Raw genomic sequence first — 26,802 nt, 5'->3', positions numbered from 1 at the left:
GAGTGCCAGAGACCCGGAAAAGAAGCATATGGGCGGAGATACAAGAGAAGGTCAACTCCATAGGCATTACCCACCGCAGTGTCGAGGAATTGCGCAAACGCTGGTACGATATGAACTAGCGCTCTAAGGAAAGGGTTGCTGCCAGGCTGCAGGAGGCAAAAGAGACTGGTGGAGGGGCATCCACTGCCACCGCTTCCACGCCAATGGAGGAAATGGTGGAGGGTACTTTCCTACCGGAGAGCGTGAGCGGCGATGCAGACCTCGACAGCTCCGATCCACCAGGACCAAGACAAGGTAAGAAGTATGCCATCACACCCCTGATACCGATCTACTCCACCCCCACCCCCAGGAGAGCCCCAGGCACACATCACAAATGCTAATCCAGTGCAGGCACACAACCAAACACAGCAACGCATTAGGGGAGATGTAGTCACATGAAACAAACAGTGAAGCAGTGAAACCCAGCTAGGCTCAAGCAGTATGTGTGTATGAGTGAAGGAAATATACAGACAGTCAGGACCCACGTAATAAACAAAATAGGGTAATTTATTGCATTACCAATGCAAGGCTGGGCAGCAAATTAATGTGTGCATTTACATCCACAGCATCACAAGAAACACAGGGACAGAGGCCTGGAGGGGAGGATGAGTCCCACAGCGCAGCAGTGCCAGGGCAAGTGGAGGAGAAGGAGGAGGAGCAGCCCAGTCATCACACCTAAATACCCCCGGCGCATTGCAGTGGCTCCATTGCCACCGCTGGAGGATGAAATCTGTGACACAGAGGAAGAAGACAACCAAGTCCAGGGACAGACTGTGCCACAACCCAGACCACAAGCACCTCCAAGTCCCATACCAGCCATTCCATTCAGGCGCAGGGCCCGTCCAGCCCCAAGTACATCTGCGGCAGGAGAGGAGATAGTGTTCAGGGGTCTCGAAGGGAACATGCTTGCGATGCAGCGCCTGCAGGGGAGAAGCATATGGGCAATTCAAAGACAACTTAGGGTGGGCTTCAGGGGCATGACGGGTGCCCTGGAGGCATTCTGTGCAGAGATACAGGCGGACCGTGCTGCTAGGTGCAGGGAGAGGCAGTGCCTCCACACACTCCTTGACCTTTTCACGAGGGCTGTAAACCGTCTGGCCTCAGCCACCTCTGTCCAGTCACGGCGCAGCATCAGCATGCAGCGTGAGGTTGCACACTGCAGTCAGGACGTGGCCATGGGATTAGTCCAGGTCACATATGCTGTGGATCAGCTGCAGACAGTTGCTACTGGTGGGACAGGAGTACTCAGTTCACTAGAGGCGGACGCACAATCAAGCCGTAGCAGCATCGCTCCCTGCCTCCCACAGGACAGGTGCCGTAGTGTGCGTCATGGCAGGGCTGCAGATGCCACTGAAGAGGGAAATGTGCACTCGGGATGTGGAGCTATGGGATGTCAGCACCACCGTTGAGGTGCCCTGACTTACTAATGGCAATGGGTGGATTAACCCATTGTACACAGACAACAGTGAATAATTTATTGCTTTCGCACTGTTCATCCAACATGTGCATGACAACACTACCCACATTGTGTGCTACACAGGCTGTGTGATGTTATGAATCCTGACATCAAGGATATTAAACACAGTTTATCATGTATACATAGCATTGTGTCATCATTTCTCACCTAGAAATAGTTCTGTGTTATATCATCTTGTCTCTGTAGCCCGACTGCTGCTCCAATCACACCGGCTGGCCTGCATCCTGGAGCTGGCCCCTCCTCATCGGATGTGTCGCTGTGCTCCACTGGGGTGCCTTTCCTGGTGGCGACGTTATGCAGCATGGCACACGCAACCACTGTCTTGCAGCAGGTCTCAGGGCTGTATTGCAGTGCTCCTCCACTCTTATGCAGGCATCTGAAATGACTCTTGAGTATACCAAAGGTCAGCTCAATGGTACTGCGGGTGGCAGTGTGGGCACTGTTGTACCTCCGCTCCCTAGCGTTGGCAGGATTTAGGTATGGGGTCAATATGAAGTCCGGGACTGCATACGCACTGTCACCTGTGAGGCAAGAGGAAATAGGTTACACACTGTCCTACCACTGCTGTACTTTACTATTGTGTCACTGTTTCCTGTGCAATTACCGAGCAGGTAGCCCTCTCCGAACTCCCCATTTGTGAGTCGACGGTGGATCCCACTGTGGCGAAAGATGAATGAGTCGTTGGTGCTGCCTGGGTATTTAGCTACAATGTCAGTGATAATAGGCTTGGCATTGCACACCACTTGTATATTCAGGGAATGGTTTGACTTGCGATTCCTGAACACGTACTCATTCTGGAAGGGGGGGATATGGTGACATGTGTCCCATCAATGCATCCAATGACGTGGGGAAACTGTGCTATTTGATAGAACTCCTGCTTGGCCTGGTCTAGTACCTGTAGGGTGCAGGGAAAGTGGATGTGGTGAGGCAGCCTCTAAAACATGGCATCAAGGAACGCCTGGAAAAAGCGCAACAATGCACTCTGTGACATCCCTCCTGCTGAGGCTATCACCCCCTGGAAACTACCTGATGCCAAGAGGTGCAGTGAGCACAGGACCTGGATGTGGGTGGGGATGGTGTGTGTCCTGCGTGTGGGGTGTTTAAGTATAGGTTTGAGTTCCTCAATTAAATCAAGGATGCTCTCTTCATCCAGCCTGTAGTTTGTATGGATGTCCTCCTCAGTCTGCTGGAACAGGGTTATGCGCGCACAGAAGATCCTTTCCTGGCATCTCCTCCTCTGTGCAGCAGCTCTGAGTCGTAGCCTCCAGGCTATCACATACAGCCCAGCCATTGTGGAAAAATCTGTTGCATTGTGGGACTCCTTAAATAGTTTGCACCTGGTTACCACCTGCTCAGACTTGGTATTAATTGAAATTCTCCAAATTGCGAATTTCGTGAAATCGCTATTTGCAATTATTCCATACATTTCATTGCGACTTTTGCACTTTGAAAATTGCAATTCAGGAATCCGCAAGTATATTTGCAAAATTATTGGTTCGCAACTTTAGGATTTGGTATTTTTGCGATTCCTTATGTTAGCGTTGGGAGATTGTCTCATACATCGTGTTTTGCGAATTTTTATTCGCAAACACTGTTTTTTGCGATTCGCAGCATTTGCGAGTACAATTTCGTTTCATGCACATGGCCCTAAGTCTACTGGGGTTTCTAAACCTACGTGCCCTACCATATGCTAGGAACTTACAGGTAGGTTGTCTTGGCCAATTACAATTATACCAATTACCATATACCTTTAGAGAACAGAACACTATCTCATGGCCTGTTTAGCAGAGCTCAGGGGACATTCTGAGTCAAAAACTACCAGCATCAGTCAAAAAAGGGGGTGATCAGTGCAAAAAGTAAAGACTTTCCTACAATTCCTCCACAGACCACACCCATTCATCCTAAATTACTGTTATCTGTTACTTTTGCCTTGTCATTATTTCAACAGCTCTGTACTTTCTCTATACACCTTTGCAGAGAATCACAATTGGCACACATAACTACTGCTCTCTGTGATATGTGGTAAGGCCAAAGACAGCTTTATGACCCACTGACAGGCGATGTGAAAAACTTGTGGCATCGTCTGGCTGAGTTCAACTTGTCTCAATTGTGCCCTATTATAAACACAGCTCACAACCTGTACTTACACGGAAACCTAGAGGAAGAAATATAGAAACACAACATACTGAAAACAGCAAACACTATTATGGAACGAAATGTTAAATAAAATATATGAAATGTTCACAGGAACGTCTTTGCTGACATGGCTTACCTTACCAAGTTTTACAGTAATTGTCCAGAAATCAAACAGTGTTTTTCCTGTAAACCTATGGGCAAAAATACAGGAGCCGATAGCATCTCATTTCAAAGTCCAGTATTAATTACTGCTAGGTCTGATACTTGTAGGGACCCACACCACTGAAAGCCAGGCCCTCATCAATCATTCTCTGGAGATGTGGCAACGATCTGGAATGCATCTCTGGTGCAGATTAGACAGGGCATGTCAATGTCTGCCCTCAAAAGAGATCTCAAAGAGCAATTTGTTAGCATCCTTAGGCAATCTTTATCTGTCTCCTGATTCTGGACAATGAGAAATGACTTTCAAAGTGCTAGGTATTTCTCACCTGTACAACTATACTGTTATTTTGCTGACAATGTAAATAAACTTCTTTCCACCTGCACTATGTCATGCCGTACCATGTTTTACAGCTCTCTGTCTCTGCATTGATAGTCTTGATGCACGCTTTCAACTACTATGGTGAACTAATTTATGAAATAAATATTTTCTACATTTATCTCACTATGCACCGGAGTTGAGACCATTGTCCCTTAAAGGGGCAGGGGACACAATGCCACCGTTTAGCATTACTAAATGTGTGTCAGGAGGGAGCATATTTCCCTTGATGCTGACATCTTCAGACACATAGGCCTTCATTACGTGTGCCTGCCTGGGAAGGTGATTATTATTGTATGTTTTAAAATCTGATCGCACATGGATCAGATTTTAAACTGAGGAATATCTTGCAGAATCAGTATCTAACACACCAAATTCTGCATGTTTTGCCTTTTCTATGGGCCTTGTGCCTGATAAATTTCAGCAGGTTTTATCTGCCGGAATTTATCAGGGGAAAACTCAGAGGGTGTGATAATTATAATTCAACTCGTAATTCCGATCCCTGTGCACACATGTTTGAATGGGAAAGGAAATTAGTCCTGCACCTGTACTGAGGGCCAAAGTAGACTAAGTTTAACATAGATACCTTCCATTATGGGAATATTACTACTCGCCACTAATGTCGATTGAATTCTTTGTGGCCACATGCGCAGTCATGGAGCACTTTTGCCCTAAGGATTGGACAATATTGCACAGGAATTTGCACTGTTTGACTAGCGAAAAATGATACGGAAACTTATTTTTCAGGTTAAGAGCCACATTTGTATTGACCGAAAATGACATTTTGTACTTGTCAATCATTTTTAATGGGGGTGCACCATTGTTTTGCGAGGAAGGTGTCCCTTTTTCATGAAACATTAGTAATAGCATTATTTCATCTACTCTCATTTTTTTCCTGTCAGCTAATTCATCATAGCAAACAATTTGACTTACATTCCTCATTTTATGATTGAGTCGGGCCACTACCCCATGCAGTGGAAAGAAGGGATAGTGATTCCTTTGCTAAAAAACCCCAATCTTGATCCTAAGGTTTTTAAAAACTATTTCCCTATTATTGTTTGCTACACCTGATAAGATTCTCTAAAAACCTCTTAATAAAGTACTCATGACCTTAATTGATGTTCATGAACTGCTAGATCGCTCTGAAACCAGGTTCCACAGAGGACACAGCACTGAATCAGCGTGAATATTAACTCAATGGTAGACGATAGGGAGGCTACGGCCCTTATCTTGTTAGATCCGTCTACATCCTTTGATGCTGTTTCACCCTCCTATTTGGTTTCCTGCCTTCCTCACTTTGGAATCAAAGGCAAGGCATTGAGTTTATTGGGTTTCTTTCTATCAGAAATATCTCAATCTGTAATTGCCGGACAGGTCTTCCCCAAATCTTTTTCTTCTCCCTGTGGGTTTCCTTGGGATTATCCCTAAGCCCTATGCTATTCAATGTCTATGGGATGCCTCTGCCCAAATTGATTAAATCTTTTGGTTTTCGTGTGCTGTACTATGCTGATGATATGCAAATTATTGCCGTCATCATGAGTGAGGCTCACTTTTTGGCCCTCAACTGTAAAAATTGTATGCTGTAAATTTTTAGGTGGATCACAAATAACTACTTTAAGCTAAATGCTGAAAAAATGAAGGTCCTTGTTTTTGGCAATCAGCATACTATTTGGTCTAGTCATTGGTGGCCTGGTGCTCCGACTCCCCAGTTAGTTCTTCTAATAATCTAGGGGTAGCTTTGACAGTAAGCTCTCCTTTGAATCTTAACTGAGTCGTATGCTTTCTGCATACTTTAACACCATTTAATCCTTAATTTAAATCTTTCCATAAATCACTACCACCTCACACAAAGAGGTGGTACTTTGATTCAATTTTCTTGCATTTGCTTTATTGTAACTTGTTTTAATTTAATGTGAGTCAAAACTCACTAAAAAAGCTACGGACAGTGCAGTAAGTAGCCCCCTGGCTGATCTTCACCTCCTCAATTTCCAGTCAATTTTTAAGGAGCTCAAGAAATTGCCTTTGCTTCTGATGAGGAAGTGCTAGAAATTGGATTGTAGATTGACTGGGGTACGAGCCCTAGTCAATTAGCAACCACAATCCTAGTCAAGATAAGAAGCAAGCAAACCCTAAATTAACCTGTGCTCACCCTCTGGTAGGTTGGCACAGAGCAGTCAGGCTTAACTTAGAGGCAATGTGTAAAGTATGTGTGCAACACTTCAAACAAAAAACAGTGAAGGCACCACACAAAACAATTGCACACTAGGTTAGAAATATAGCTCTTAATTTAATAAATGAAATAGATAGAAATGACAAACATCCAATAGGTAGAACTTCAGATATGCATTTTTAAAGAATAAACTGTAAAATAGCACTTAGAAGCAATAAGTGCTCACTTGAGATATCTGGTTGCGCAAAGGTTCAGACCAACCGCAATGGTGTGTGGGCTGGATATAGGGACCCAGTGCGGCCCGATGAACAAAAGTATCTTAATGCTAGCTGCGTTGACATTGACGATGCAGGTGTGGCTGAAGCGATCCATCCGTGTCAATCCATGCAGTGCTGGTGATGTGCAGGGCCTTGTCTGCCCAGCAGTAGTGATGCATCGGGTTTGATGAGTGAAAAGTTGTAATGCGGACATTCGTCATGATCGTCGATCGTCGAGGATCCCATTGACAGGGATGCAAAGGCCTTGCACAGGAAAGAGCGTCATGCAGTGGTGGTCCTCAAGGTGAATCATCTGGACCGATCCAAGCAGCAGAGGCGATGCAACGGGTTGGTTTACACACAACAGAAGCAATGCACCGGTTCTGATCCACGCAACAGGAGCAATGCTCCTGTTTTGATTCACACAACAGAGGGGATGCACCGGCTCTTATACACACAATGGTGGCGATGCACTGGTTCAACAGCACATGCATGGGTTTTTCTAAAGTAAGCACCTTAGGCCCACTACCAAGTGTCCAGGACTGGGGTGTCACCACTTGGTAGGGCATCTTTACAGATGGCAGAGTCAAGGTGCAGGTGCAGAAGCAGGTTGACAGGAAGTCTTTTTTGTTCCTGAAACTTCAGATCAGGAGGCCAGCAACCTATCCCTTAAAGTCCCTCTGTGTTCAGGTGATGCAGGTCCAGCCCTTCTCACCCAGGCAGGCAGGGGAACAGCAGGTATCAGGGCAGCACAGCAGTGCGGGAGTCCAGCAAAGTAGCAGTCCAGCAGAGTGGCAGTCCTTTAGCAGCTCAGCAGTCCTTCCTCCTGAAAGAGTCTTCACAGGTCCCGAAGTCTACTGAATTGATGGTGTCAGAGGTCCTCTACCTATACCCAGTTGGGCCTTAGAAGTGGGGGATATTTTAACCCCTTCGGTGCTCATGACGAGCTCAGCTCGTCATGAGGCACGGTGGAGCTGTGCTCATGACGAGCTGAGCTCGTCATGACCACACCCATTAACATTATGGCCAAGCACAGGAGGAAAATATCATCAGCAGCCAAGGTGTTAAAGACAGGTTCTGAAGTGCACAGAGGTCCTCCCTTCCTGCCATGACTCCAGACTCACTACGGAGGGGTATGCAGCCCTATGTGTGGGGACAGGACACAGCCTATTCAGGTGTAAGGGAGACTGTGTCCATCTCCTCCCTTCCCTCCTTTCAGGAGGGCCCATCAAGTCACACCTAAGCTCCCATTGTGTGTGGCTGTCTTAGGGGGGATACACAAAGTCCAGTTGTCACCCAAGACTGGTCAGAGACAGTCAGCAGACACCAAATGGCTAACCCTTGGCGTAGTTTGTGTAGTAGCGCTTACGCGTAGCTATGCGAAGTGCACTTCGCACTACGCAAGCTACGCTTAGCTACACAAACTGCGTAGTGCGGTAGGAAAAATGCTGTTCGCAGTGATTGCACTGTGCCGGATGCTTGTCCGCACTGTGCAATCATTGCAAGCGGCATCTTGCACAGTGCAAGCAGTCGTGTTCTTCTGCTCGAGTAGATTTGTACTCGAGCTGTAGCTTTCTCAACACGGACTGGTAGTTTCTCATCGCGAGCGGTTGCAAGCATACGCGACCACTTGCAATGAGAAACCTGACCTCCCCGCGTTGAGAATATTGCTGGGAGGTATATTTTTCACGCTTGCGATCGGCAACTTGATGTTGCTGATCGCGCATGAGAAAAAAGTCTCGCCAAGATGTTGATTTTGCTCGCTCGCGGTCGCCATCTTGACTTTGAGGACTATAAGCAAGCAAAAAATGCCCGCTAGGCGTTTTTGCACAGTTGTACGTACAATTTGCATAGCGCGTAGGCTCTCAAAGTACGCACACTCTGCGAGCGTAGCGTAGTCCTACGCCCAGGATTACAAATGGCTAAAGTAAGCAAAATGCCAACTTTATTAAATTGTTATTTCCTGAATGGTAATTTAAAATCTGCCTTCCCTATAAATTTTGATTTTATATTGGATTCCAGAGACATCAGACTTGGGGGTCTTATCTTTTCCCAATTGGAAATTATACGTCTAAAATGTAATAAGGTAATCCCAAAGTTATCCGATTGGAAAGATAAATTAAACCTTATAATAGTGAAAAATGACTATGGGACTTTTTCACTACCAGGATATGTAAAACTTGAAAGTACACGTCCTACCTTTTTAATATATTGCACACTGCCCTCTGGGTTGTTCAGGGCCTATCTTATGGGTGACTTATAGGTACAAAAGGGGAAGGTTTTAGCAGGGAAAAAGGTTTATTTTGCCACAATGACCTGGTAATGTAAAACTGCACACAGGCTCTGCAAGTGGCAGGCCAGAGATATGGTTAAACGGCTACTTCACTGAATGGCACAATCTTTGCTGTAGGCCCACTGGTATCATTTAATTTACAGGCCCTGGGCACTGGTGTTCCACTTTACAAGGACGTATGAGTAATTAAGTATGCCAGTTTGGGATGAACCAATGTTAACATGTTTAGGGGAGAGACCACAAGAAGTTTAGCACTTGTTAGCAGTGGTAACACACAAGGGTCACAAACCCAGATTGCACCATTAGTGGAAAACCTGTTCATAATCTGCAATTCATTTTCCGAAATAACTAAATTATTAAGTAGTTCTCTGACGTGACGGGGAGTCATTTTGCTTAACTAGTAATTCATGATTAGACAAAAAGCAGTTATTTACGGGCCACATTATATAGTATTTTCCATGGAATTCTGTGCAGAAAACATATGCTTACTAGAGAACTTTACTCTAAGTTCCTTCTCATGTTTGTCATACGTTATGTTCACTCTAAAACTTCGCTTATCCATACACGCACACACACTCCTTATAACCGGGCTAACAATAAACTCATGTGAAGAGGTATATAGAGTGGGTAACCTGTTAGAAGTTGTGATTCTAAAGGGGTGGTTAGTATTTTACTAATGCAAACTCCTCAAGATTGCCTAGAGTGGTGAATGCATGTACCAACCCTGCCATACTAGTAGGACATTTTGCCATTGCAATGGCTTAGGGGCTGCTTCACAAAAGTAATATGAGTAGGTTCAGCTTTCTTATCCATGTGATAATGCGGCTATCACATATATTGGGCCAAAACACCCCAAAAACCCGCTAGACTCAATTCTGAATCTACAGTGACATTCCATCTGTTTTAGAGCATATGGTTTCACTGAATGCAATGGTTGTGCAGGCGGTAGAGTCACAGGCACTCCAACCACTTATTGCAAACCTAATCCAACCATAAAAAAATTGCAGGTCTTGGAAAACTGGAGCAAATACATTTGATACTGGTAAATGGTAATGATTAAGGAACAAAAACATGGCCCATTCTTTTTTATTAGGTGAGCATAATCTTGCATAGATCTTTATTATGTGCTACCCGTAACTCACATAATGTTGTGTTTTCCATAGTCCTACCATATCATGCAGCGTTCTCTTGCGAGAGAGTTGCTTCTAGCATAGATGTGCTATGACAACAGACAGACAGGTGGAAAAGGTATTCAAGATTTATTCTTGCAAACAAAGGGTGAACACTGAGACTCTATAATGGAAACTGTAGCATCTGCCCCAGCTCTTGAGCATGCCAATGACCATGCTGCACACGGAGCTCTGTAATACACGTCTTTATTCTTCAGCATTCAACCACTAACTGAACGTACTGCAGCATAGACTTTATTCGCAACACCCAGACACACCTCAATACCTCTTAACTTATTTCATAACTTTCTATGGAGTCCACCTAGGACCACATGAGTCCTGCTGCACATGATCACTCAACACTGCAGACACGATCACAGAATTCCTGATATAAAAACAGATGGCTCCTCATGCAGAGAATCATTAAACCTGAATTCTCTCAAGAGGCAAGAAAACACTACACAGCACTTCCAATATCATTTGTGAGTGTCATCAATAGATTTTAAATAATAGCAGCTTACCACAGATGAAATGCAACAAAAAAATCTGATAATTTAGCTTTGAAGTAATTCCATAGATGTTACAACACCATTATATTCCAGCACTGTAAACGTTATATAAATCAAAATGTATAACCTTGGTATCATGAAACCAGAAAATTCAATATCTCACAGGCAAACAAGAGAGATGAGTTTGTAGCAAAACTTCTTTCATTTAATTTATGCAGGTGATTTTTATAACAATTTCCGTCAGGACTGTGTGAATCCCTATTTCAGAACAAATACAGATAGAAAGATATTAACAAGAGTCGTAACACTACCCAGTCCTTATCAGCATGCACAAGAACAGCCGACACATGTTTCGTCACATTTAGTGACTTCCTCAAGGCTGTAAAAACAATGACAGAAGTATGTACGTACTATTAATATCAGATTTTTAAATTTCCACATTTTCACAAACAATGCCAAACCCATAACCTACAAGTGGGTTTTCTGATGTTGGGAAAACGAGAAAAAGAGAAAAAAAGAAGATCCAAAAGACAGCTTACAAGTGAATTGAAAAAAATTATACATTTCTCCCGTGACTAGTGACATTCTCTTCAAATAGTAAAAAGGAATTTTCTTATGTGAGAAAAAAACGCTGCGGAAACACAGACCCAGAACCTAAATTGTAAATTGATACTTGTGTAGCGCACTACTCACCCGCAAGGGTCTCAAGGCACTTGTACGAATACCGCTGTGGAACCCATCCTGGCTTTCCCTGTGAGGTGTCCACTCCTAGGCACCCCCAAGGTGGAGGCCAGGCATCCTTAGCGTTGTGGAGATTAAGCAAGCTATTGCCCAGAGTTGCAGAGTGGGACTCCATGATTGGAATAGGCACCGAGGCAAGAATTATCAGGTCCATGGAATTTTGAGCCAAGACCCGCCGAGGCGGGGAATTGTACCCTGGTCCCGGGCTAGACAACTGCATCAGGGTCTGCCGCTTTAACCATTGAGTGGAAAAATGCTACCAAGACGGTCGCAACACTGCGCACTATCCACAAATGGTCACAAAGTGACCCTCTAGGTCATTGAATATAATTTAACAACCCTATATCAAAAATGAATCACACGAATAGCAAATATACTTGTAAATGTAAATCTTTACAGGTAATTGTTGTAATCCCCAATATATTTTTTTACATTGATATCATTTTTTAGTTACATTCACATAGAAATCAAAGCATGAATTCCTTATACATGTATATTGAGAACATTTACAAAGAGACAGATAATCAATTGTTTACGAAAACATTTTTTAAATGTGGGCCCGATGCATTTCGGGACGTGAGAGTCCCTTCTTTAGGGGACAATCTGAATAACCTCGGATGAGGTAGACAGTAGAGTCTTCAAAATCTATAACGGATACCGGCAATTTTCAGGTGATGCAAGTGAGAAAAACACGAACAGTCACCACTTTGATTCAAAGTCTTTTGTTGGAAACAGACTCCCGGTTCTAACCGCGAGAAGAAACAACAGTCCGGGGGTCTTCTGAAAGAAGGGACTCTCAGGTCCCGAAATGCATCGGGCCCACATTTAAAAAATGTTTTCGTAAACAATTGATTATCTGTCTCTTTGTAAATGTTCTCAATATACATGTATAAGGAATTCATGCTTTTGATTTACATTTACAAGTATATTTGCTATTCGTGTGATTCATTTTTGATATAGGGTTTTTAAATTGTATTCAATGACCTAGAGGGTCACTTTGTGACCATTTGTGGATAGTGCGCAGTGTTGAGACCGTCTTGGTAGCATTTTTCCACTTTTGTCTATTGACCCCTGTTAGACAGCGAGGGTTACACTGCTGCACCAATTGTGTTAAGATTGTTTATTTGTTATCAATATTTGATTACCTTTTGAGTACCTTTAATTGCTGTGCGCTTCCAACCCCACTTCTTTTCTCAAATTGCTTTAACCATTGAGCCACACTTCTCAAACTTAGAATGAAATGGTGCATTCAAAACACTATTGAGCAAATATAGATGATGCCCAGTGAAGTGTACACTCCTTAGAAAGAGGTAAAATAGATAAAAGTTCAGACAACTGACCTCTCAAAAATTATTTCAATAGGTGTATTAATGACCGATCATATTTCGGCATAGACTGTACAGGACACGGTTATAGCATCGAAGTCCAACAGTGTTCTAAAACAGTAATTAGAGCACAAGATGATCATAAATTCCCCAAAAACAAAGTTATTTTTGAAATTAGAAATTGTAGAACGCATAGCAGGCTTCTAATATACACTTACTTTTAAATATTGCCCTTCAGATTTTCACTTGTTGGATAAGGTTCAAGTACAGCTACCGAAAAGCTTGCTGCAAAGGTTCTATGGTCCGGTTCTTTGACTCCGCAGAATCCCTGCAACAAAAAAATAATGGAGACAAGCATTGAGTGCTGTGATTTCAAATAAAACTTTTTTCCTTGCACTTCTCATGATCCCAATGATGGTTGACTATGTTATTCTGCTAGGCGATATCAACCCATTGGTAGGGGAGAAAGCAGAGGATTCCCAGATCAAGGATTCTGGGAATCTTGCCTCAAGAGTTACATACCCTGACAACATATTACTTCTATACTGAAAATTACACAGAATGCCTAGAAAATTATGTGAAATTGCACGGCATTACGCAAAATACCATTACCTGCACCTTGCTTTCAAAATTAACGCAGAACTTATTTTCCACTAAAAATAATGAGACCTGCTTGGCCTGTTGAAAATAAAAGAGGCTACAGGCAAGTGACCCTTACAATCGAACACATTTTAAACATATGGGTAGTTATAGTAAGGATCATGTTTCCATATGAAAAGGCTATATTGTGTTGCTCATAAATTTGGCTCCATTTGACGAGTCTCAACAAAACTTTCCAAAAACGTGCTACCTTTTGACTAGTTTACACAAGCACGGGCCAAGAAAAAGGGGGGGATCCTAATACACTTTTTCCCCATTCAATTTTCGATATGAACTTTAGACACATCAACAGAACAAACCCCTAAATGGATTTACACTAAGTATGACAGAAAGTTAGATCTTGGTCTAGAAAGCACTTTTTTGTGAAAATCCATGCAGTAGTTTTGGAAAAATGAAGGTTACATTTCTTTTCATATTTCACTTCACAGTGGATCCACAGAGGATCCTGGTAACAAAGAGTCCTTTCACAATGAATATCCCAATTTTTTTAGGTAGCTTTTTTTGAGCGAGGTAGCATTATCACAAATATGTTCTGATCAAATTATTCATAAAGCAAAGCATCCATCCCATTTCATATTAATAAATGTATACATAGGCCCTCATTAGAAGTGACATGTTAATTTCAACGTGCCAGATAGTAGGAGTCACCAGTCACTTCTGAATTATTAGAACCATGTTGTTTCTCTCTTTTTTACCCTGGAGCTATTGGCTATTCAAACAGATGAAAACTATGTTGGAAGCAGCTGCCGCTAATCGAACACGTCATACTTCTGGTCACTATGGGGCAGATTTGCATTTTGTAGTCGTAGAGCAGTACAACAGTAGTACTATTTAGTTACTAAAAAACGGAATTCTCAATCCTAAGGGGGGAAGATCCCCAGATAATTTTTCAAATGAAATTATGACACATTTTCTGACTACAGAGAAACTAACTACGATTAATTATTCTGTTTTATTGGCAGAACCTTGCCCTTCCAATAACTCTCGTTGTGCAAGTGGGGAATGTATACCAAACGCAAAGATATGTGATGCAAACCAGGACTGTAAGGATGGAACAGATGAATCAGAGTGTGGTAAGCAAACGTTTCAAGTGTTTTTGTAAAATCAAAAATACGAATTAAGGGGGTTAACAGTTTTTTGCCAGTGTTTCATGTTTTTAAATATGATTTATTATTTTATTTTCAGTCTGGCAATTTCAGTTGTTTTTGCATCAGCTCAGAAATTTTGTAAGTTCTCAGGAATTGTTTTTGGCAGTTGTTCGACCTGGCTTTTTCAGCAGGTTCACCCCCAGACTTTGAGCTTTTTGGTCTCCTGCTTTTTACCCTGTTTTCATTGGTTTTAGGACTCTGAGCCCTTAGCCACTGCTTTTCAATGCTAAAGTGCATATGCTCCTGATGTAAATTGTGTTCATGGGTTAGTGTTTCCATGTTAGTTTTATATGACGTACTGCCCCAGTAAAGAACACAAAGTGTGCCTGGTCCTATACATCCAATGCTACTAGTGGGCTTGCAGCACTGATTGTGCCATCCACATGAGTAGCCCTGTAAAGGTATCTCAGACCTGCCACTGCAGTGTCTCTACGCAGTTTTTAACAGCTGTATCGATCCTCCATTTTCTTACATGTAAGGCACCACTGAGGAAGGCCCAGGGTACCTCCATGGGCAGGGTGTAGTGTATTTGAAAGGTAGGACATGTACTGGTGTGAGACATGTCCTGATAGTGAAATACAGTGTATTTCGTTTTTCACTATTGAAAGACTATCTGTCCCATAGGATAGAATGAGATATACTTTGTAATATCTTACAAGTATACCTTTCCATTGCGACAAGATAGGAGCATGGAGTTTAGTTTGCCTGAACTCAGCATTTAAAAATACTTTGTTTAGTAAAGATGATTTTTATATTGTGTGTTTGAAATTACCACTTCTTGCTTAGCCATCCTATGTGCCTCTGCTGGTTTGTGTATTGCCTGTCTGGTTTTGGAGTGACATGGGCTGGGGACTTGTATTCACTGCAGACAGCCACTGGGGGGGGGTTGAGGTGTGTCTGGCCTTTCCTGGGTGACTGTGAGCTAGGCTGAATGGACCTGCTCTGCCTTTAGAGTAGTGGGAGGAGTTTCAAAAGCACCTAAATAGGCCTGGTATGCATTTAGAGTGGTGGAGGATAGTTTCATTGCAGCTGAATAGGCCCTGTCTCCTTTGCACAATGCTGTCTCCATCTTCTGCAAGGAAGCTGGGTTAGAGAGAACATAATTGCTTTGAATTGAGCTGAGAGACTTTTGCCTCAAGAGAACAAAGGAACATGTTATATACATTTTGGGACCCAGACACCTGATCTTTAGAACTCTTTTGGACCAAGGAACCCTTTAAGAAGAAGAGCTGGAGAAGCTGTGAGGAGGAACTACCACTTTGCTGTGTGCTCTTTCTGTGTCGGCTGCAGTGGCTGCTTCTGTCTTGGACAGAGAAAAGACTGGACTGAACTGTCTGCAACTTCTTTGTTTTGAGTTTCTCCAAGGGCTTGATGTAGAGCTTGCCTCCTGTTGAAAGTCTCATGGAAATCTAAGACTTCAACTTCTTCTGGGTACCTGCTTCTGGAACTAGATATTTTCAGTTGCCAGAGAGGAAAAGGTAACCTGACGGGGTCAACGATGCCAATGCCGGCTTCGCGACTTGTAGGCACCGCAGAGGGCACCGCCACACTTTGCACCGCAACACTGGTCTCACCGACGATGTTGTGTGATGCCAACACTGAACTGCTTTCTTAACTGTGAACTGTGGGCACCGTTCTCCACAACGCCTCACTTCAGCCCGCCTACTTGGTATCTCCGACAATGCTGTGATGTCTTCACCAACGCAGCTGCCTGCACTGTCACCTGTGGACACCGCTTTTGGAGAACACAGAGCAACATCCCGTTTCTCACCGCAGCTCTGGTCTCACTGACAGCAACTCTCCAAGCTGACATCCATGCCACTTCTTGCACCCTTGTTCAAGTGCACCGCTCGTAGGTAGGCCACTCGTTTGCGGAGTTTACAGAGTTTTCTGCACTCCACGCTCCATGCAGCTACAAGAATCAGAAAACTGCTCCGCGTAGTGAAGTGGAATTTTTTCCTCACTCGCCAATGGTAAGTTGGCTAGTGCAAGCTGCAGCTCAGGTAGAATTTCTACTCAAGCGATAGGCAGATCAGAGGGCTGCACTCTGCTGCTTTCAGAATCCCGCAGAGCTTTTTGTCACTTCATGGAGTGCCGCGTAGCAAAACTCTGCAAACTCAGCCCAGGCCTAGATATTTTAGACGTGTAATCCCCTTATCCTGCCTAGAGTGGTGGATTCTGCCTGGTTTAGGTGCAAACCCTAGCCAACCAGAAAATGCATTTCTAACAGCAGAAATCTGTGAATAGATGCCACGTAAATGATAGGGCAATGTTGGAACAGATATTTATGAAACACAAGTAAAAATGTGATTGTGAGGAGGGTCAAGTTGCCTGTTAACTAGAAAAAGAAATTGTATAGAACATTCTCAGCCTCTTCATGGACAAGTTCTTTATAAAAGGATTTATGTTTTTGTTAAAATGTGCTGCTTTATTACAGATATTTTGCGAACGTGCAAATAACAGGTAAACACGTCCCAGTATTTTTCTACTTAAAAAAATACTGGTGCCAAAAAATGTTTTCAGAATCTATTTAAAAAAAGAGATTTTCATCGTGTCACATTACAAAACGTTTTTATGCCAGGACGGAAGTAAGAATATACATTATGGAGCTATGGAGGAATTCCACGCACTCCTCACAGCTGACCCTACACTTAGTGAGGACCCTAATCTAGGGTATGCTAGATTTTGCGATTGGATTAACAAGGCCTTAGATGCTTCAATTCCTGCCAAGTGGATCAAGGCACGCTCTCACGAATCCAGCCCATGGTTCAATGACGAGCTTACCTTACAAAGAAAGGAGCTAAAAAAAATGGAACGTAAATGGAGAAGAGACTATGATCCTGCACTTAAGACCCTTTATGTCCAGTCTCAAAAAAGCTATCACCGTAACATCTGTAGGACACGAGCAGTTTACTACGCCACAGAGATCAACAATAGCCATAACGCGTCCAAAACTATTTTCAGAATACTGAAAGAGCTCAGCATCAAAAAAATAGTAGACAACCCCAACACCTCGTCCGCACTGTGCGATAACTTGGCTACTTTCTTCATGGACAAAATCCAGAAAATCTATAACGCCTTTCCGGCCAGTCCACAACTCATCCCCATGGCTGACTTAAATAGGCCCAAGCTTTACACCATCCCGGCACTTAGCCAAGAAAACTTCCTGACACTCTGTAATAAAATTAAGTCAGGTTCACCAGCAGACCCCCTTAAACCCGAACAATTCAGAGAAGCAGATGAGACAGTACTTGGCCCCCTCAGAGACATTATAAACCTGTCCTTCCACACGGCCAACATTCCCGCCAGTTGGAAGCAAGCATGGGTCTCCCCCATCATAAAGAAACCCACGCTAGACCCTAACCTACCCGAAAACTTCAGGCCCATATCACTGCTCCCCTGGCCAGCCAAAGTGGCGGAAGCCCATGTTAATTCCACCTTGACCAACTTTCTGGTGTCTGATTCCATTCTAGACAGGTCTCAACATGGCTTCAGGGCCGGACATAGCACCGAAACAGCCCTCCTGAGTGTGATAGAACATCTTCGCACTATACTAGACTCAGGGGGAACGGCAGCACTGATCCTTTTGGACCTCAGTGCTGCCTTCGACACGGTCTCCCATGAGGTGCTGTTGTTCAGGCTGGAGGAAGCAGGGGTATCAGGCCAGGCTCTTAATTGGTTCAAGGCCTTCCTGTCAGGCAGATCCTTCAGGGTCTCCACCCCGCCGTTTCTCTCCAAAGAATGCGCCATTGAACAAGGAGTGCCCCAGGGGTCTGCTCTCAGCCCTACCTTGTTCAATGTTTACGTTCAACCTTTGGCAGAGGTAGCCAGGAAACACGGGCTGTCATTAGTGTCCTACCCCGATGACACCCAGTTGGTGGTGGCACTGAAAGACGAGAGTGGTCTGGGTGCGTAGAATTTTAAACAGACTCTCGCCGACATCACTAGCTGGATGACATTAAACTACCTCCAGCTTAACGCCGGCAAGACGGAGGTCCTGCTGGTAGGCAAAGATACAACTGCCTGGGGGAACAACTGGTGGCCTGAGACACTGGGACAACCACCCGAGCCCAAAAATGTTGTAAAAAACTTGGGTGGATTCTGCCTTGAATTTCACCCATCACACGAAAATAGTGGCGGCCAACTGCTTCGGGATTCTGCGTAACCTAAGGCCTATCCTAAAATACTTTGACCACCAAACTCGCCAACTAGTGGTACAGTCAGCTATTCTCTCACGGCTGGACTACGCCAGCTCCCTGTTGCTAGGGACGAACGTTGCAGAGAAAGCTAGACTGCAACGAGTCCAAAATGCCACCGCGAGAGCACTGACTGGTCTTCCCCGCCACAAGTCAGTAACTAACACCCTCATGAAATTTCACTGGCTCCCGGTGGAGAAGAGGATTTACTTCAAAACCCTATGCCTCGCTTTTAAAATCCTGAAATCTGCCTCCCCCCCCCCTATGCTGTGCCCACTCCTTTAATTCTACACTCCCCGACGCACTCTACGGTCGGAAGGACAGAACCTGGTCACGGTCCCCCGCATAAAACTAGCCCGGATGGGCGGTCGTTCATTCAGATACCTAGCAGCAAGGCTCTGGAATGGACTTCCAGCCCAGATACGCAGACCCAATGACCTGCTGTCCTTCAGAAAGGCCATAAAACACACCTCTTCTGTTAGTTATGTTATGTTTTCTGCAACCTCCATCAGCAGCAGCCCCCTCTCAGGTACGAACAGCTTGCGCTGAGACGCCCCTTGGCTGGGGCAGCCGTGCGCCATATAAGTGCATATAACATAACATAACATATTGCTAAACAGAAAGAGCACACTATTGTGCTCACGAATACCTCATGTGCGTCACAGGTTTTCTTATAATCCCGCTGATTAATAGATTAAGAAGCCAAATATTAGTTGATTAAAAAAATTCAAATCACCACTTAAAGGGTTTTAAAATAGAATTGACAATCATATTACGTGCAGAAAAGTTATAGCCTCATGTTCACAAACTAAGTACAGCACGTGGGAGGAAAACAAAGGGAAAAAGAAAAGGGAAAACTGCCACAATAGACAGCAACCAAGTGAGAGATCCCCATCCTGTGTCTGGTAGTGAATGTTCGGCATGGCATTTCGATCAGAATTGTTTTACATTTGGTCAATACAATGTCAATTCATATCTAGTTAGAAATGATGGAATATATGAACCAGAGATTAATGCAGTTTTGATCAAATAAGTCGTTTGTCATAAAGAGACAGCAGGAAAGCAGCAGGCAAAAGAACAAGAATAAATGTGTATATTGTATACTAGCATGTTAGATCTATTTACATTTTAATTACAGCTTACTTTATTTATTGACATGTTGCTCCAGATCCAAGAGTCTGTGACATGTGTAGGTAGCGTAGAACACACAGAGTGCGGGCTATGCTCTGACCTCTGTAGGCATTGAGATTCAGTGATGGGGACCTAGAAGGTATGGAGATTGGAATATAGATGCTGAAAATGTTATTTTGGGCATTACCAACAATTACTGAGTCACGGATCAAAAATTACGTGAGGGTGTATAGTTGGGCAGTATTTTACCAAGGTAGGCCTGAGATGAGCTAGAAACCACTTTTTATACAATTGCTAGTAATCCATAGTGATCTTTGTTTTTAGCTGAGAGTCACCCTGCTTTGTTAGGGAATGTTAGGTGTGCACCTTTGCAGGTTGAATAAGGTTTAAGTAGCAAAGAAGGATTATTGCAGCGGCAGCCCGTGCAGTGGAGAGTGGTGAGGCGGTGGGGCCGGGTGGGGGGAGGATTTCGACAGATGACCAAGGGAAAATTAATTATTTATTTAATTTGCCCTTGTGGTCATCAGTCGAATCCCCCCCCCCCAACCCAGTTCACCACTCTTACCTGCAGGGGTCGCTCCTAGATAATTAATGGAGCCCGATGTGCAGGCTGTTGCAGTAATCTAATGTACTCAGTACTAATGAAGTAGGTACAGCCTTGGCAGTGGGGAAAGTGAAACACGAGCATATTTTGATGTATTGTGTAACTGGTACCATGCACTGTGGCAGTAATTAATGATCTCATTCTCATATATGGCTAAAGAGAACTACAACATTTCTGGAAGAGGTGGTGATGGTCAAGATGACTGCGAGAAAGTAGATTGAATTAGGCAGAAGAGCTGGTGCAGAGGAGGAGGTTAAATATAGGATCTAGGGTTTGCAGGAATTCAACATGAGAGACCTGAGGGCCATAATATGTTTGGGGCAGTAACGCATATAGAGATGCTTGAAAGGTGGAATAGTGGGGACGAAGAAAATACTTTTGTGTCATTGCTGTAAATGGAATGGGAGAAGACGAAAGAGGATATGACTTCAAAACAGTAGGTTGTATATAACAAGATTAGGAGTGGACACAGGGCTGATCCTTAACCACCTATAGATCTAGAAGAATAAGCATGGAACATATGTGACTGTAATGAGCAAAGGAAATAATGTCGATAACATAAAAGAGGGCAGATTCAGTTGAGTGGAACAGAGAAACACCCAAAACCAATCAGTACACACTGCAAGGACGTTTGACCAAATACCCTCAAGCTTCCTAAGACTACAGCTTAAAAGGTACTCTATTTCACTCAAATAAAAGATGTGACTAGGTACATCATGGCAGGGTGTCATGGATATTTTACACATGAATCCCTGTCCATAAACAATCTTCCAAAAAGAAAAAGAATAAAAGGGTATTGAAATATTTTTTAAAGCATTTAATTTTTCAAAAGGTAACACAAATTAAATACATTGACTTTTGTCTCAAACATAGTTTGTTTCTGAAAAACAAAAAAGACAGTGGCTAAGCACCAACCCTTATGTGTCTTCACAGGAGCCACCATGGAGGCAGCTACTGTGAATGCAAAGAGATCATTACTGGGCTGTTGGTGAACTCAAAATATGTTTCTGTCCATCAGGGTGGTGAACTTAATACCCCGTCCCTCCCATTCATCCTGACAGACTGAATAAAGAGAGACAGGGGCTAATTCAGTACCATGGCTCCCAAATTATCATCTGAAAAGTGATGAGAATATACTTTCTATACTTTGTATTTAGTAAAAATAGACACATAAACGGGAAGTCAGTTTGTGACATTTTTCCCTGCTACAAGGACTGTTTGTTCAATTTCCCTACAAATGGCTCAAGAAGACTTGCCAATTTATTTTCCTCCTGTGCAGTGATTTTGTAATATCACCCTGCATATGCAGAAATTAAAATGTTCTCCCCACAAATGTTATTCTTGTAATGTCAGCTTGCTTTTGAGGGCCAGTGAGAGGACATCCAACTAGTTGTTTGATCAGTCTCTAAGGGTCAAAATATAAATGTCACATGGAATAAAATTGGTGATAATGGACTAAAGTCATCAGGTCATCCTAATTGATTAATACTCTTGTTGCATTTCCCAAATCCTGGCTAAACAGCAGAAGTCTACACAAAACCCTACAATGGACAAGCTGTTATTTGGAGACCCATACCAAATTAATCCTCTCTCAAATAAAATTATAAAGGAGAGTCTTTGTCCAGTCTAAAAAAGGTTTGGCCCATAAAATCCATTATTTCATGGAGCGGTGGCTGCCCCCTCTCACTTACACTCTTTGACTAAAGAAGCCATCATTAGAACTGTAGCAAAACACCCAAGGTGATGGACGGAATGTTGCACATTGGCAAAACATTCACCGCAGTCATAGATCTGGGTTTACTCCATCGTTATTTTGCTCACCACGCCACCCCAGTTCAGACATGGCCATATGCAAATCAGTCTTGACCCTGTGCCTCATGGGAACAGTCCAGCCCGAACTGCCAAGCCATGTCTTCCCTGGACCGGAACAAGCATCCCAGGACCGGTTTCTGGCTTTCAGCCGCCATCAGCCAGGATAGCGTGACTCCATTGGCATAGTGAGCACGGGACCCACGTCTGGGCAAACCCTTCCCACATAGGGCGAACAGCAAAACACACAAGGTGATGGACGGAATGTTTCACATTGGGAAAACATTCACCCCCAGTCCCAGATCTGGGTTTAATCCATTGTTATTTTGCTCACCACGCCACCCCAGTTCAGACATGGTTATATGTAAATCAGTCTTGACCCTGTGCCTCATGGGAACAGTCCAGCCCGAACTGCCAAGCCATGTCTTCCCTGGACCGGAATCAAGCATCCTAGGACTGGTTTTTGGCTATGAGGCGTCATCAGCCAGGATAGCTTGACTCCAGTGGCGTAGTGAGCACGGGACCCACATCTGGGCATACCCTTCCCTTCAAGATAACCTGGCTGATGAGGATTATGAATCCGAAACCGGTCCCAGGATGCTTGTTTCTGGTCCAGGGAAGACATGGCTTGGCAGTTCAGGCTGGACTTTTCCCAAGATGCACAGGGTCAGACTGATTTGCATATGGCCATGTCTGAAATGGGGTGGTGGAGTGAGCTAAAGAATGGTGATGGATAAACCCAGATCAGTTGACTGGGGGTGAGTGTTTGATTTGCTCAAACGCTCCGTCCATCATCCCCTTTGGTATCGCTTTGTTCACCCTAAGTTTGCAGGGTATGCCCAGACATGGATCCCTTGCTCACTCTACCACAGGATTTAAGATAGCCTGGCTGATGAGGATTATGAATCCGAAACCGGTCCCAGGATGCTTGTTTCTGGTCCGGGATAGACATGGCTTGGCAGTTCGGGCTGGACTGTTCCCATGAGGCACAGGGTCAGACTGATTTGCATATGGCCATGTCTGAACTGGGGTGGTGGACTGAGCTAAAGAATGGTGATGGATTCAGATCAGTTGACTGGGGTGAGTGTTTGATTTGTTCAAATTCTGCATCCATCATCCCCTTTGGTATCGCATCATTAGAACTGTAGGTATTCCCATTAGAGGCTTCTTTGTCAGGAATGTCTAAAACAGTATGACGTCTGTGACTATGCTATTTATCTAAAACTGTCCGCAAGATGATGAGCTGGAACACATTACTTGAGTTTAAGCACCCTTAAGTAGAACTTAGCACCTGAATCAATCATGGGTGGAAGCCAATTATGGTACTATGACTGTTAGGTAGACGAATAACGAGATGTTTCCATCCATCTGGATAGATGCAATGCCACCCAGGACATTATCAAATGGCAATCTAAGCTTCTTATCCTGTGATGTAATAGTGTACAGCGATCCCAATAGCAATGTCAGCCATAACACAAGCACCATGACACAAAAATAAATTGAGAACCACTGTTTTAAAACTCGAACACTAGTTGAATATTGGAAACATTGTTACTTATGTTTATGATTTTGAGACTTACACTACAACACTGAAAGTGTGCCATCGTGATGGAGGACACATGACATTACCACTGTAAATGAGATGAATTGAGTAAAACCTTAGGGGAGGGGTATTGGGAAAACAATCAAAAGTAGTCATTTGTCAATAGGCTTATGCTTTTGCAACCACAGAGGCTTCTTCATTACACAAAATGCTCACAGGAGGACAAGCAGGAAGCTCCTCCCTCATCACTTCTAATCATGTTGCAAGAGATATGGGATGCCTATGTGCCTTCAAGAGAGGATCTCTCAAGGAATATGTGCAAATATGGATGGAAGAGCAAGATTCAGTGGCAGATTTGCTTGACCTTTTGAAAATGTCTGCACTGCCAAAGATTGAAGGTGGTCTTCAATTAATGGTGATATCAGGGAGACAAGATGCCAAAGATAGTGATTGTTCCCATACCGCATGCTCATTTGAATCTTTAAATGCTTTGACTACAGAGAAGGCACCTTGCTATTGATATTCCACGAAGTTACCCACCGTGCATCTAATTCTTATCCGACATCAAATGCACCTACCTCAGTTAATTTCACTTGCAGACTTTTCAGAAATAATTGTGAAAGCAAACATTATTTTACTCTTGTGATAAAATGCCCATTCGTTGATATGATAAGTGATTATTCTAAATCAAGAGGCTGTAAAGAACCATATTTGTAAGGGAGTATCCTATCTGCCAAAATGTTAATTAGGCCCTTAATTTCTTGATTGTTGCAGTAAGAAATCGAAGATAACTAGCTTCAGAAATCTAAGTGTGGTGTAAAAGTGAAAAGAGACTTCACACGGCTCACACAAATGTGGATACTTAAGTTGATGATAGGGGAGTGCAAAGTAAAGTGACCTTCACATCCTCTGTTACAGATGTGGTATAGAGCAACAGAGGAGACCCTTGGTCACAATGACAGCTTAAAGCTTATCTTAAAATTTAATTTTCATTGTATTCCTCTATCTCTTGTTTCATTAGCATAATTTGGGTTTGAGAAAAAAGCTTGGGATTACGAAACGTGAACTGAAACGAACATAGTCTGATATCAAACAATATTTCGATAATGATGATTTGTGTATCTCTTTTCCACTGCAGTTCGTCTACTCCATGGATCTTCAAGCACAGATGGAATAATTCAGTTAAAGATCAAGAATGACTGGTACATTACTTGTGCAGACTTTTGGTCTACACAGATTTCAAATGATGTGTGTCATCGATTAGGATTAGGGTAAGTAAAGCTTTTTTTGGCGAGAGTAATCGTAGATGGCCTCTATGCCACAGCTTGCTTTGGCCACAGCTTGTTTTGCATCACATATACTTTGATCATGCGTTACTGGCTTCCAGTTGAATCGTGTTCTGCTTTCAGACCTATGATGTTCATTTACACATGTTGCAGTGGTTTCCGTTCTCAGGTACCAGAGCTTTGTTTCCAGAGATACAAGCACTTGAAGTATTTAATCCTTGAACAAAACAACTTTTGGTTTCCATGATTCGGTTGCTTCCATCCGTTCAGATACCATGGGTCTGAAGGAGCTGCCAGCTGCATGAGGAACTTTATGAGTACAAGGAAAATAAAAATAAACAAAACTGTCACCTGATTTAAAATTAACTGGGCACTTGCTGAAATGGCGGCCCTCTTACAAAACACTTTACTTTTGCTTAGCCATCTTCTTATGCGTACCCCTCATCTACTAGGCTGAAATGGTGAAAAAGAGATAACAAGCATCTGCTAGATCTGCAACATTACTAGGGGCTTATTTATGAGCCCCCACTGTCACTTTTGCGCTGCCGTTGTATCACTATTTGTGACACATCAGCTGCGTAAATATTGCTCCATATTGTGCCATATTTATGAAATTACTCATCTAGGCAGATGCGTCACTTCGTAAACCCCTGCGTGTAGGAAAGTGGAATCTGACTACATGGTTGTCCCCACTTTTGTCCTGGTGTTTTGATGGTTTTTGACTTTGTTTGGCTGGGATCCTGCTATTCAGAGACCCAGCCTATCTGCTTTCCTCTCTAAATTGATTCCATGTACTATAGGTACACTCCTGTCTGGTTACTTGGTACCCTTGTGAGTCCCTAGTACATGGTACACAAGGTACTAAGGGCATAGGTACCCCAGAGGCCTACCAGGGGCTGCAGCATGTATTGTGCCGCCCCTGGGAAGCCTTCCAAAATGACACCATTCTGCAGCCTGGGTAAGGTGGTGCATGCACCCCTTACTTAGATATAGGCTACCTATATCTACCCTAAATCACTACACATATAAACCCCTATGCAGGCCTTATCAATCCTGAAGGCAGGGTGCCAGGTTTTGTGTGAGAGGGGGCAGTCACTCCTTCACTGTGACAGCCACCAAACTCTGGCACTCCTTGCCCCCTTCCATTTCCAAGCCAGACTCCCTTCCGGTAACTTTTGAAATCTTGGCTATTTGTTTCTTAGCTGGATGTTGTCACTTCTTCCGTCCGTTCAGCACCTTGACACCTGCTGGTATAATTGCTATTTATAAATATTATCCTATCCTATAAATGTTGCTTTTTTTGCCTCAGAGATGATTATAATTGTCATGATTAGTTTCAGATGTTGTTTCCGTTCTTTTACGTGTTGCTATTGCTTATTCTGTGATCTAATTTTGGAGGCATGTGATATGTAATCCAGGGGGCTTTGCTATGTATGTAATAGAATAAACTGCACTGTACTGTTTGCCTGTATGAATCGTTGCATGTCATATTCATATAAACACATTCCAACAAGCTGTGGCCTGATCAATCAAGGAATAGACGAAATTTCGAATTGTCACTTCGACCCCTTGAGACCTCCACTGGCTCATTCTGTCTTTTCAAATAAGCTGCAAACTCAGTTGCACCACATTCAGGGTGAGTAGTTCTAAAACCCCTGCATGCATGCTAAGCAAGATGACATGTTCCAGTCATTTATACAGCATCTACAGCAACAACATAACCAGAATAGGAGACCACTTAAAGTCAGGACTTCTCTTGCTACCCATTGAG

At 43.4% G+C, this 26,802-nt stretch overlaps 1 protein-coding gene across 1 annotated transcript in view; it reads left to right on the top strand.

Moving 5' to 3' along the window:
• TMPRSS15 (transmembrane serine protease 15) overlaps positions 1-26,802 on the top strand; it is a 1,630,091-nt gene that overhangs the window by 1,070,967 nt on the left and 532,322 nt on the right. The window contains exons 18-19 of the mRNA XM_078658360.1: positions 14,277-14,387; positions 24,884-25,016. Coding sequence (XP_078514486.1) covers positions 14,277-14,387; positions 24,884-25,016 — 244 coding nt within the window. The remainder of the gene's footprint in view (positions 1-14,276; positions 14,388-24,883; positions 25,017-26,802) is intronic.

Source organism: Lissotriton helveticus, chromosome 8, assembly GCF_964261635.1.
Source record: "Lissotriton helveticus chromosome 8, aLisHel1.1, whole genome shotgun sequence".
Taxonomy (NCBI): domain Eukaryota; kingdom Metazoa; phylum Chordata; class Amphibia; order Caudata; family Salamandridae; genus Lissotriton; species Lissotriton helveticus.
This window is presented reverse-complemented; position numbering and strand designations above follow the sequence as displayed.